Source organism: Hypomesus transpacificus, chromosome 9 (assembly GCF_021917145.1).
Source record: "Hypomesus transpacificus isolate Combined female chromosome 9, fHypTra1, whole genome shotgun sequence".
Taxonomy (NCBI): Eukaryota; Metazoa; Chordata; class Actinopteri; order Osmeriformes; family Osmeridae; genus Hypomesus; species Hypomesus transpacificus.
This window is the reverse complement of record NC_061068.1, coordinates 145,651-159,251: the sequence shown is the minus strand read 5'-3', so window position 1 is coordinate 159,251 and position 13,601 is coordinate 145,651. Positions and strand designations below refer to the sequence as shown.

Below are 13,601 nucleotides of genomic sequence, written 5' to 3'. Positions count from 1 at the left end.
GTGTGTATCCTAGAAGGATTTTGGAAGGTTATATTATCATAGTGTGATGCTTGGTACTGTATTGCACTTGTTTTCTGTGGTGTAAAAACGAACTGATGAATCATATTTAACCCAGTGTTTTGATGGGGTTTATAATATGACTATCAAATTCATACTCCCCTGTTAAGGTATTTGTTCAGAATGTACATTTATGTTATTTCCTTTTGCCCAAACAAAGTCTGCCACAAGTGCAGACAATGAATAACAGGTAAGTATGAAATGTTCTAGCATGTTCTCATCAGCTGTGTCTAGGACAATCGAAGACAGTGAATTTGGATCATCTTGAAATGTCATGTTGTTAAATGCTTGAAAAGGCCAACCGTTTAGAGAATGTGAACCACTTGGAAGGAATTCAGATGGTTAGCTACATATGCAGAAGGCTCCAGGGTGATGGTATTCAGTAATTAAATGTCACAAGTCTAATTTACCTTTCCCCACTGTGATTCAAGCAAACAAGGAGTCGATGACAGAGTGTGTATCCATGCAACTGGAACACAGAAGCTGTCATGATTTCGGTTGAGAGTTTGGGCCGTAACAACCACATGTGCTGTACCGTTTGTGTATGTTGTTAGAGTTGAAAGCATCTATAGAAGATTCTATGCTTAACTTACATCGGTGTCTCTTCGTTTTGTGAAAAAACAGTCAAACCACTGGTAGTTTCCATATTAATAAAAAACACATTTTATTTACAATAATTACAAGAAAAACACAAACCGGTTCACCAAAATCTACATGAAAAACATCTTGTATATATTACATTTAACAGATTTACTATTATTTAATCCATGTCGCAAGTAGAATGGTCAATAAAAAAGGCTATACTGAATTTTAATTGGCATCTCTTTTTCAAAACCACTACTAGTCAGAGAACAAAAAAACTAGAATCGGGACATTGTACTCACAGCACTCAGAGGACCACGGAATCAGGACGGTGTTCTGTGTGACCTCCTAATATCTGAAACACCTGATTCTTGACTAGTGATTATAGAGCTCAGTGGAAGTGTACCACGCTTGACAGGCGGAGCCTCCTTCCTGCTCATAAGGAGGAAGTGGTGGAGTCCACCACCTCCCGGCCGTTACACACCGTTGGCACAATGTTGGCAGCCGACACTGCAACAACAGAACAGGTTTAGTCTGGTGATTATTCACAGGCGACTCAAACACAGGCGACTCAAACACAGGCGACTCAAACACAGGCGACTCAAACACAGGCGACTCAAGCACAGGCGACTCAAGCACAGGCGACTCAAGCACAGGTGACTCAAACACAGGTGACTCAAACACAGGCGACTCAAACACAGGCGACTCAAACACAGGCGACTCAAGCACAGGTGACTCAAACACAGGTGACTCAAACACAGGTGACTCAAGCACAGGCAACTCAAACACAGGCGAATCAAACACAGGCGACTCAAGCACAGGCGACTCAAGCACAGGCGACTCAAGCACAGGTGACTCAAACACAGGCGACTCAAGCACAGGCGACTCAAGCACAGGTGTTAGCATATAGCAGGGGGCCTTCAGCCCTCGTCATCAGGGTTTGCCATCCTGCATGTTCTATATGTTCTAAAACATGATTCCCTGCTCCTACACACCTGATACTAATGAATGGGCTCTTATCAAGCTCTCTGGAAGCCTGGTAATGATGGTTAATTTCAATCAGATGTGCTGGAGGAGGGACACGTCTAAAACATGCAGGACGGTGGCCCCTGAGGACCAGGGCTGAACCCCCTGGTATTGCGACTCATACAAGAGGTGTGGTCTCGGGGAGGTACAGCCACACAGCACCCCTGAATCAGACCAGTATTCTCCTGGTTCACTCATTTGGAAACCAATAACTCTTCCATGTAACTTCTGACACCGTCTCCTAACTGGAAGCGAGCGTCGGACTATCCCGTCTGTAGCACTCTGTGTCGTAGGAACGTGGTCAGTTTACACAACGTAACAGAAGTGAGTTTGACGGGTTCAGTGTGGACAGGGAGTATCCAAGGGTATAGTCAGACGCCCGTGTCCAGTTAGGACATGATGAGAGACTATTCTGACGATGCTGAGGATTGCGCTGAGACGGGCCGGCTGTGTGGAGGATGCAGGCTGGCTGTGTGGAGGATGCAGGCCGGCTGTGTGGAGGATGCAGGCCGGCTGTGTGGAGGATGCAGGCCGGCTGTGTGGAGGATGCAGGCTGGCTGTGTGGAGGATGCAGGCCGGCTGTGTGGAGGATGCAGGCTGGCTGTGTGGAGGATGCAGGCCGGCTGTGTGGAGGATGCAGGCCGGCTGTGTGGAGCATGCAGGCTGGCTGTGTGGAGGATGCAGGCTGGCTGTGTGGAGCATGCAGGCTGGCTGTTTGGAGGATGCAGGCTGGCTGTGTGGAGCATGCAGGCCGGCTGTGTGGAGGATGCAGGCCGGCTGTGTGGAGGATGCAGGCCGGCTGTGTGGAGGATGCAGGCTGGCTGTGTGGAGGATGCAGGCCGGCTGTGTGGAGGATGCAGGCCGGCTGTGTGGAGCATGCAGGCTGGCTGTGTGGAGGATGCAGGCTGGCTGTGTGGAGCATGCAGGCTGGCTGTTTGGAGGATGCAGGCTGGCTGTGTGGAGCATGCAGGCCGGCTGTGTGGAGGATGCAGGCCGGCTGTGTGGAGCATGCAGGCCGGCTGTGTGGAGCATGCAGGCCGGCTGTGTGGGGGTACCTTGAGAGAAGCTGGAACCGGGGCCGGTGGTGACGCTGAAACGAGTGGTGGGCACCCTGAGGGTGGTGATGTTCTTCTGGGGCTGGAACAGGATGATGTGGACCTTGGGGGTGAACAGGCAGCCCAGCACCACTGAGCCACTTAGGCTGACCGAGATACACATGGTGGTGGTCTGCACCTGGGGGGGGAAGGGTGGTGGGGAAGAGAGGGGGAGGAGTGGGGGAGGGTGATGGGGTTACGGGTAGGGGAGGAGGGTGAAGGGAGGTAGGAGTGTAGGAGTGTAAAGGTGGAGGGGAGGAGGAGAGGTGAAGGGGAGAAAGGGCATATGGGTTGGAAAGGAAGAGAACGTTTTTAAAGGGTTAATAGTGTACCTCACATGCACCACAAGAAGACAGCACAACCCTCTGAAAACACAGGGAGGTTCCATGGCGGAGCCACGATATTAGATGACAGATATTAGAACAGTTTAAAAGAGGGATCATTAATACTGCTCCTTACAGCTTTCAAATGGGCCCTTAATTTCCTTTTATAATTAACCTGTTTGCTGTAAACCTAATGTCAGTATTATAATCCAGCATTTAGACTTTCTCTGCAACAAAGTAAGATTGCGTTGATGCTGCCAGCATACTTCTGAGGGTGGTGTAAACGAGATTTTTATTTGCCTGTCAATTCCTCATCTCATCCTTAGCTCACTTCACCCCCCGCCCGCCTCTCCATCCATCCCTCCCTCTCTCCATCCCTCCCTCTCTCCATCCCTCTCCATCATCCCTCCCTCTCTCCATCCCTCCCTCTCTCCATCCCTCTCCCTCTCCATCCATCCTTCCCTTTCTCCATCCCTCCCTCTCTCCATCCCTCTCCCTCTCTCCATCCCTCCCCTCTCCATCCCTCCCTCTCTCCATCCCTCCCTCTCTCCATCCCTCTCCATCCATCCCTCCCTCTCTCCATCCCTCCCTCTCTCCATCCCTCTCCCTCTCCATCCATCCCTCCCTCTTTCCATCCCTCCCTCTCTCCATCCCTCTCCATCCATCCCTCCCTCTCTCCATCCCTCCCTCTCTCCATCCCTCCCTCTCTCCATCCCTCCCTCTCTCCATCCCTCTCCATCCATCCCTCCCTCTCTCCATCCCTCCCTCTCTCCATCCCTCTCCATCCATCCCTCCCTCTCTCCATCCCTCCCTCTCTCCATCCCTCTCTCTCTCTCCATCCCCCTCCCTTCCTCCCTCTCTACCTCCCCTCCCTCCATCCGTCCACATGCGTTTACATGTCATCAGATTTCAATCCGAAGATATTTGTCTTTCATTTTTTACAAAATGACTGTCACAGTATGTGCGTCTCAATGTTGCATGATGGGAACTGTATGCATCTTGCCAGAAAACCCCCGGCAATAATTTTGCCAGAAACAGCAGCTGTGTTTCTCCATCTCTATGAATACTAATTTCAATATTAGCATTAGGTGGTCATGGAGGGCTGATCTGTAAACACTTTACTTGGGACACGACCGGACCTGATCAGACCACTGGCCTCGTTCTCCTCAACGCCACAGTACCAACTCTGTACATGTGTCCTGCACAGGAGCCCTTCTCTAAAGTGTGAGCTGTGATCCTTATGTGATTGCAAAAGGTAAATCTAAACTTCAACTGAAACGTAAACAGAACTGGATGTAACAGCTTGCATGATGAGTCTACTGAGAGACTCATGTCGGTGTAAGCGTTGAGCACACTCTCAAAATCAAAACAAAATCTCTTAAAATTAACAAAAGATGGTCCAGCATCACCGACGGGCATGAAGACCCTCTGCTCTGTGTTCTAGAAGTGTCCAGTGTTCTATGTTCTAGAATAGTGTCCAGTGCTCTGTGTTCTAGAAGTGTCCAGTGTTCTGTGTTCTAGAATAGTGTCCAGTGCTCTTTGTTCTAGACGTGTCCAGTGTTCTGTGTTCTAGAATAGTGGCCAGTGCTCTTTGTTCTAGAAGTATCCAGTGCTCTGTGTTCTAGAATAGTGTCCAGTGCTCTTTGTTCTAGAAGTGTCCAGTGCTCTTTGTTCTAGAAGTGTCCAGTGTTCTGTGTTCCAGAATAGTGTCCAGTGTTCTGTGTTCTAGAATAGTGTCCAGTGCTCTGTGTTCTAGAATAGTGTCCAGTGTTCTGCGTTCTAGAATAGTGTCCAGTGCTCTGTGTTCTAGAATAGTGTCCAGTGCTCTGTGTTCTAGAATAGTGTCCAGTGTTCTGCGTTCTAGAATAGTGTCCAGTGCTATGTGTTCTAGAATAGTGTCCAGTGTTCTGTGTTCTAGAATAGTGTCCAGTGCTCTGTGTTCTAGAATAGTGCCCAGTGTTCTAGAATTGTGTCCAGTGCTCTGTGTTCTGGAATAGTGCCCAATGTTCTGTGTTATAGAATAGTGTCCAGTGTTCTAGAATAGTGTCCAATGCTCTGTGTTCTAGAATTGTGTCCAATGCTCTGTCTTGTAGAATAGTGTCCAGTGTTCTGTGTTCTAGAATAGTGTCCAGTGTTCTGTGCTAGAATAGTGTTCAGCAACACAGGAACGATGACAGTGTTGCATAGGAATGAGGCACTAAGTGGTTTCAATAATGCAGTAGATGGTTCTTGTGGAGAGTAGAGGATAGTGCCTGGAGATGTAGAGCAGAGGTCTGGACTCAAACCAGCGGGAGGTCTGACACGGTCTAGACCACGGCTCTGAGTGCGGTAGCGTGCGTGTCTTTGTTTGTGTGTAAATGTTTCGTAATCATTCCCTGATGGGTTTTCACAAGGTGACAAGGTGCTCCACTAGAGATGTTTCATCTGCTGCTGGAATAAGATGGCAAACACTTGTTTTTCATGAAGGTTAGTAAAGCAGAGCTTCTCTCCCCCCCCCCCCCCCCCCCCCCCCCCCGGGTATGAAGAATCTTTAATATTTTATTAAATAATCAAATGTGCCGTTCATGCTTCAGTGAATCATATTTTGTTAGCTTTAACAATTCATCCCAGACAACATGCAAATTAATCTGTGATTATTCTAACAGAAAGTTCAAAAGTCTCAGAACTGTGAGAATATTCTAAGAATGAGTGTTCAACTAGGGTAACACAGCCCAAAAATGTCCCTTCACAGTATGTATAAAAAAGTCATTTAAAAAAAATATAAATAAGAAATGAAATTCGGTTGACCCGTCGTGTCACTCCCATTGTTCCATAGGTGATTTCTGCTGGGTCAGAGAGCTGTGTCGAGATGCTATAATCCCCCGCTCAGATGCCCTCCCTACCCCCCTCGTCTTGCCCGTGGGGCCCCGGAGGCAGGGCCCCCCAGGGCCCCCCCCACGGTCCCCCAGCGCATGGGCACAGCTGGAACCACGCGTCCCTCTCTTTCACACTCCAGTCCACACAGCTACGCACGCGGACAAACAGGAAGGAACATCCTGTCCCTGGCTGCTTTCTCCTGGCTACCCCCCCTACCCCTCCACTCATGTTCTGTGTCTGCAGAGGTAAGTCCCCCCCCACCTTCCCCCACACCCCCTCTACCCCCTCTCTCCAAGCACTCAGAGGAGACCCTCGGGGGATCAAACAACCCAGGAACCCAGGATCTCTGGATCTCTCTCTGGGTTAAACAGATCCAGTTTGACCCTGAACTAACCCATCTGCGTAGCTCCACACAGCATGATAAAAGTTCTCCAGAACATACATGTGTACATACATGTGCACGGACCTGTTTAGTACGTTACACGTGTTCTTGAGACCACATTCCTCGCGATGAACACGTCGTTATGGTAACAAGAAAATAATGAGCCATTTACTATTATTTTTCTTTTTATTATTATTTGGCTGTATAATAAAAACTTTTGAATGTTTTCCGGCATCTGTAATCCTATTAGTACTGTTCCTGTCAGAGGAACGACTTGCACACACAAGGTTCAGATGAAACCATGCTATTAATCCTCCAAGAGGAATTGCGTTTAGGGAATTTTAGGGGATGTTTAGGGTATGCTACGTGTGATTGTGATCAAGTCAACAACTTGCTTTCTTCTGTTCCACCTATTCAAGCCCGGCAATTGGCAGGATAGGATCTTCCCATCGCGTTTGTTCTCAACTGGAACAGATTTCTCAAACACATGAAAAGAGAGTGGCTGCTTTTATCATGGGTGAAGACAGTCGATCAAAGGAATTTGATATCTGTCATCTCAACTCACTGCCAGGTGCTGGGAAAGAGAGGATTCACTAAGCTCATATTGTCTGACTGCCACTATAGGGACACAACAACCACCTTTCTTTTGTTCCCCAAGCGGTGGGGGTGTCTGAGATGCATCTTGATGAACTGTCACGGAAAAGAAGCCCAACTTAAAAAGAAGCTTGTGTAAGCTTGTGTATTTAAAAAATGATAAAAAATGGAGGAATGCAGCGAAATTCAAGAGTGGTTATTTTGGTCTGGTAACTAACTACCAGAAACACTATTAAATAGTCAAAGAATAAGTGTAAAAAAGAAAGCAGTGCTAAGTCATGTGAAAGAGAGAGTTTGGTTTCTTTGTTTTGGCTTATACATAGTGAGTGGGCCGAGGCCTAACCTCGGCAGCCTGGGTTCGAATCTGGCCCGGGACCTTTGCTGCATGGCCTCCCCCTCTCTCTCTCTTCCCCCTCTCTCTCTCCCCCCCCCCTCCCTCCCCCCTCTGCCCTGAACATGAACTGTCTCTAGCCAATGAAGCATGAAAACGGCAACATGAAAAATAATACAAATATAAAAAAGACCAGAGACCCTCTTCCTAAGTAACTCACCCTGTAGTCGCTGGCGGTCACGTAGAAGATGGGCTGGAAGGCCAGCCAGATGATGCAGGTGGTGTACATGGTGAACCCGATGAACTTGGCCTCGTTGAAGTTCTCCGGACACTTCCTGGTCTTGAAGGCGTAGACGGTGCAGAGGATGATGAGGATGCAGTTGTAGGTGAGCGACAGCAGCATGCTGGAGTCCTTGCTGTTGCATTTGAGCGTGACCACGTCCCTCCTCTCGGGGCTCACCTCCTTCCGGACGCCCGGAGCCTCCACCAGGAGCCACACCACCACCACCACCAGCTGGCAGGAGATCAGCGCCCCGCAGATGGCCACCTGGGAGGCGGGGCTGATGAGCCTGGGCCGCTGGGCTCCGTCCTTCACCCCGCTGAAGATGCGGGCGATGCGGTTGGTCTTGGTGAGGAGAGCGGAGTAGCACACGGCGAAGGAGGTGCCCAGGCCCAGGCGGCGCAGCGTGCACACGGCCGCGGACGGCTTGGCGATGTAGATGAAGGTCATGCTGTAGCACATGAGCACCCCCAGCAGTAGGATGTAGGAGAGCTCGCGCCCGCTGGCTTTCACCACGGGAGTCTCGTTGTGTTTGAGGAAGAGGCCGATGATGAAGAGCGTGCAGAGCATGCCCAGGCAGGAGATGATGACCGGCCCGATCGCCCAGGCGTCCTCCCAGCGTATGTACTCTTCCGGCAGGTTGTAGCAGCCCGTCAGGTTGGCCAGGGGCCACTGACCGAAGCTGCAGTCGGCGCAGGTGAACTCGTCCAGCAGGTACTGGTAGGACTGGCAGGGGATGCAGATCCAGCAGCACACCTCTCCGGGCTGCATGCTCTTTACCTCGTTCTTCCGGCATGGGTCGCTGCACTGGGAGGTGGGCAGCCCTGTTCCCACCCAGGGTATTAGGCTGGTGTTCAGGGTCAGGATCTGGGCCCAGTAGCCCACCTTGCGATAGACAAAGCGGCTGTCTTCTCGGTGGTAGTGGAAGATGTTGTACCGGCCCAGACTGTCACCGAAGCCGTCGAAACGAACAACGTTTTCCGTGTCGGCAGGGCGGAAGGGTGCTGGGATGGAGGAGACAGGAAGAGAGGGAGGAAGAGAGGGAGGAGGAGACAGGAAGAGAGGGAGGAGGAGAGGGGAGAAGGAGAGGGAAGGAGGAGAGGGAAGGAGACAGGAAGATGGGGGGGAGGAGAGGGGAGGAGGAGAGGGGAGGAGGAGAGGGGAGGAGACAGGACGAGAGGGAGGAGGAGGGGGGAGGAGACAGAGGGAGGAGGAGAGGGGAGAAAAAAAGGGTTATCACCTCGGTAGACTCATTCGTTTTAGACTTTTCAGTTGATTGTGTTTTCCTTCCCTAGATACTGAGTGTTCAGAATATGCATGTGATGATATGAGGAGGATTTCCTTTCTTTCTTTTCACTTCATTGTATATTTTTGAATCAATCAGAATATCTCAACAAAATTCTATTTCCTTTACATCGAAATGAGCAGAGGCTGCTATATTGGACACAGATGTGAACATCACATTTACATAATTGAAGCCAGGCTTCTTGGCAGACACAATCTCATTGTACTTGACCTGGAAGAAAAATCTCCAAGACAGTCTTCATTGGTTGGAAATGTTTATATTCTAGATCCATCTACTGAGGGTTTAGAGTCGAGACAATGTCAATTAAATGAATTGATGTGTATTAAAAAGAGTGCTCCTGGTATAATATACTGCATGTTATTTGTTATTTTACATACAATATATGTATACAATATATGCCTATATACAGTAGGCATAAGCACACTAAAATACCCTTTATACATGTCCCAGATTTGGCAACACGTTAATTGAATGCACGCCCAGACGGCGTGTAAGTAGCTGCTACACAGAGAACATGTCTCGCTTAAAACTGAAGCGGGTTTCAAAGTGCATCACAAGTGATTTGTGATCCTCCCCAGCTGTTCTGCCTTCTCTGTGACCATGTCCATATCCTCAAGGGCATTGGGAGACGAGGGGCTTGTAATCCACCTCAATCCCAACCGACAGGACCTCCCCTCCGGAGCTCATCTCACTAACACGGATGCTTGAGATAGATAGATGGACTGAAGCAGCGCTTCATGGACTACAAACACCCCCATCCTAATCCGCCCTCCCTCCCTCCCCCACCCATCCTACCCACCCAACGTTCCCTCCTCATCAACACCCTCTAGAACAGACGATCAAAAATTCCATTTAGGGATAGGGTTCAGTCGGTAAGGGTGTGTTATCAACATTTTGTTGAAGCGAATGTTTCTATATAATCGCTCTTTTACAGTTCACAGCTATCTCTGGCAGCACCTGTATGATGCAGTCATGCGTGTGCACGGATGAGAGTGTTCCTATGATCCTTATCTGGCATTTTCAAATCACTTCCCACACTCTGAGTTAGATGCGTAACAAAAAACAAGCTTGGAAGCTTGAGGCTGAAAATGGATGTTTCATTTTGGTAAATTGAATCATTATAAACTGTTATCTACACCAGCAGCATGAATCCTTACAAGCTGCTATCTACACCAACAGCATTAAAACAACTGGGATTAGTGTTGGACGGTTTCCATATCTCCCTGTGAGCCGGTGTAATAGCAGCTACTGCTACAATACTTCTGAGTTGATGTGCTGTAATTATACTTATCGGTGAATATGGTACTTAGGTAGGTAGAATATACGAGAAGACAACCTGGAGTGATTCTGTTTTGTTAAAACTCTGGGTGAAAAGGATTAAAAGATTATAGGGATAGGGAAAGGAAGGTCCTAAAGATTTCACAGAGCTGATGATATTGACCAGTTCGAATCAGATATTTTTTAACTATTATCTAAACAGTTTGAACAGGCTTTTTTTTGTTGAGGGGGCAGTAATTAGTATAAAACCTGGGCCGGATTCGAACCCAGATTGGTCGAACAGCCACTATCTGTAACTGCATAACTCAACGCAAAAGTTTTACGTTCTTTTCAAACCACCTACCGTCGAACTTAGCCTTCAGGATGAAGTCTCTGTAGAACTTGCGTCCGTTTCCAGGTTTCAGTGCCTCACACACCTTGGTGGAGTTGGGGCAGAGCGCTTGTCTCATGTTGTGGAGGGCATGGGCCATGGCGTACACTGCGTTCACCACAAACATGATCTTGGACTCGGGTTCAAACAGGCCATCCTTCAGCGAGTGCTTGCCACAGCCCAGGTCGTGCAGGCTGCACTGGAAGCGGTTCTCCCAGAATTCCCTGAACCAGGGGTTGCGAGTGTTGTTGTAGGGGTTGAGGCTGGTGAAGTAGTCGTTGAACTGAGGGATGGGGTAAGACGCCAGCTCGATGGTGAAGGCCCCGTCGGCCACCGCCTCGCTACCTCTCACCACGCTCTCCTGCGCCCCCCAGCCGTCGCTCGCCACCCAGATGAAGCTCACGTTCATGCGGTTGGCCGCCACCAGCAGCTCCCTGGCATCCTCGCTGCGGGTGAACAGGATGACCACCTTGGCGTTGGACTTCTGCTGCAGCGAGCGGATGACCCCCTCGTAGCTCCAGCGGCTCATGGAGCGGCTGACCTTGGCGGACGTGGCGATGCAGATCTGCCGGGCACGGGCCTCCTGCTGGAAGGCGTCGATGCCCGTCTCGCCGTAGTCGCCCTCCGAGGCCACGGTGGACACGTAGGTCCAGTTGAAGTAGCGCAGGATCTCCGCCATGGCCTTGGCCTGGTAGAAGTCCGGGGGGACTGTGCGGGCGAAGTAGTCGTAGCGGGTCTTGTCGCTCAGCTTGGCGCTGGTGGAGGCGTAGCTGATCTGAGGGATCTGGAAGAGGCGGAGGAGGTTGGCCACCTGGGGGGGGGGGGGGGGGAGGGAGGGAGGGAGGGAGGGAGGGAGGGAGGGAGGGAGGGAGGGAGGGAGGGAGGGAGGGAGGGAGGGAGGGAGGGAGGAAAGAGAAGCAGTGAGAAAAAATACAGAAAGATAGTGAGAGTAGTAGAGAAAGAGATTGACAGAGGGAAAGAGAGAGGGAGAGAGAGGTAGAGAGATGGAGAGAGGGAAAGAGAGAGGGAAAGAGAGAGAGAGAGAGAGCATGGTTATGACTGTTGTTTGATGAGGGTTGTTGTTTTATCAAAGCAAGTAAAGAAAGACAGCACACTGTTCTAATATTTCACTGAGAGAAAACTGATAACAAACTGCACTGACACCATTCACAAAACATATTATATCAATGTAGATATACTGTACATTTGTACTTCTTTGTACATCAGATCTTCTTCCGATCACATGACTAGTTCCTGGGGTTGAAATAGGCTTCGGGGGCAGCTTGCCTGTGTAGCTTTACCCCCAACCTGTCATATCGGATCAGCCAACCTGTCAACACGGTCCATCAATCAACTACAGAAATATGTTACAGTATCTGGTGTTTTAGTAGAATGACGCAAGAATGTAGAATGTTTTATTATTATAAATATGCTGAACCACAGATCTGTGCTTTGGGAGAGAAATAAAAAGAGCAAGCAATCCCAAAAAAAGAAAGATCTCACCATTTAAGACAGTTTGTCTGAAAAGTGTTCAAGGTCACAGAGTTGCCAGCATCGGTTTGTGTTTTCGGTTAAACTGCTTTGATTTAACAAGCGTTGATTGGGATACTGCATTTTATTTTTTCCGGGATTATCAATCTAAATTAATGCACTGACTAATAAAGTAAATTGTTAAAACTCTAACTTTAGATTTTACTGGGGCACAGCAGATTTATACTGGGGCACGTGCCCCAGTAAAAAGGCTCTAACGACGCCCCTGCTTCAAACTTTCCAGAGCAGTCCAGAAATAGAAGCTTCAGACGAACGCTAATTGGATGCACCGCAGCGACTTCGATCCTACTCCGATGGCAGCGTGTTGTCGATAGCGACAGAGCTGCAATTGACGTCTCGATCCCCACCAAGCACAGCCAGGAAGTGTTTGTTATGATTGCAAGCTTCTGTATGCAAGCTTAATGTATATATCAGCAATATACAGATACTCTCTCACAAACACACACACGCGCATGCACAAACACTCACATGATGGGCAGGTCTACTCTGTCAGCAGGAGACTGGATAACAGATGATGGATTGCAGGGGCGCTCCACGATGTTTCAGTTGTGAGGTTGAAGTAAGAAACTCATTTACACTGGAGGGTCGCAAAACAGCTGTCTGCTGAATCAGCATGTTGAGGCGTTTGAAGAACCTCAGTGAGCTAGAAGTCCTAACTGCTGGCGACAGACATGTACTGTTGATGAAGCACAGGTGTTGAGATTCTTCCCGCACGTCTTTCTTCAACATCCAGTGTGTTTTAAGTGAAGAGGGAAGTTAATTTTTTGTTTTCAAACGTTTTTTTTTTTTTAAATTTATGAACTATATCCTCTCTAATGGATGAACGGGCAACATGTTGTCAGACTCAAGACGAGAGCTGTAGCTCTGTAGTGGTGCTGCGATTACTGAGCTGAGATCTTCTGTTTGTTGTTTAATTTAGAGTTTGAAGAGTTTGATCTTGATCCGGGCAGGATGTTTAAGATAGTATTGCTTGCCTTGTGTTTATAGCAATCAACTGTGTCCTTGGAGAGATTCTACACCTCAAAAACTGGACATCTACCTGAGAGTGATAATGTTGTTTTTAGATTTTAAATCTAGTCGGATTTGTTTCTATTGGGAATGGCTAATCTAGTGTTGGCCCTTTGACTTGATTGAACCACATTGAAAAACATTCTTTGAATAAATCTCATCAAATGAAATGCACTGAACTGGCAGCCACATGTACTTGTCTTAAGCACAAGAAAGCTCCTAAGTAATTTGGCAAACATTGATTAAATTTGAAAGGGCATTTCTGCAGTGTAGCAGATAACTCTGAGGGCATCCAGTGGAAAAGATGGCCGTGGGAATTCTTTAAAACTCCATATACCAACTGTCGCTAGTTTGGTCAGAGTCTGACGTCCTCGTAGGAGAGACTCCAGGGCGGCAGGCGGACACAAGAGACCCTGAGGGGATGAAGGGGAACTGGGAAGCAGACAGAGGGTATCATCCCTGTCCTCTTCATCCCAGACCTTCATCCCCGTCCTCCTCATCCCAGACCTTCATCCCTGTCCTCCTCATCCCAGACCTTCATCCCTATCCTCGTCATCCCAGAC

At 48.8% G+C, this 13,601-nt stretch overlaps 1 protein-coding gene across 1 annotated transcript; it reads right to left on the bottom strand.

Annotated features, from left to right (window-relative positions):
- Window positions 1-699: 699 nt before the first annotated feature.
- On the bottom strand, window positions 700-11,240 carry LOC124470841 (metabotropic glutamate receptor 2-like). Its single transcript, XM_047024998.1, has 4 exons — window positions 10,453-11,240; window positions 7,466-8,529; window positions 2,721-2,898; window positions 700-1,149 (listed from the first exon to the last, which is right to left on the bottom strand). Exons 1-4 carry the CDS (start codon window positions 11,156-11,158, stop codon window positions 1,076-1,078), a joined length of 2,022 nt encoding a protein of 673 aa, XP_046880954.1. The 5' UTR covers window positions 11,159-11,240; the 3' UTR covers window positions 700-1,075.
- Window positions 11,241-13,601: the final 2,361 nt, after the last annotated feature.

What these genes read in the sequence shown, in the direction of transcription:
- LOC124470841 (XM_047024998.1), bottom strand. Translation starts at nt 11,158, where the DNA reads ATGGCGGAGATCCTGCGCTACTTCAACTGGACCTACGTGTCCACCGTG. An exon ending in CCTGAAGGCTAAGTTCGACG is followed by an intron (nt 8,530 to 10,452) that starts GTAGGTGGTTTG and finishes CCTCCATCCCAG; the next exon opens with CACCCTTCCGCCCTGCCGAC. An exon ending in CGGTTCCAGCTTCTCTCAAG is followed by an intron (nt 1,150 to 2,720) that starts GTACCCCCACAC and finishes CTGTTGTTGCAG; the next exon opens with TGTCGGCTGCCAACATTGTG.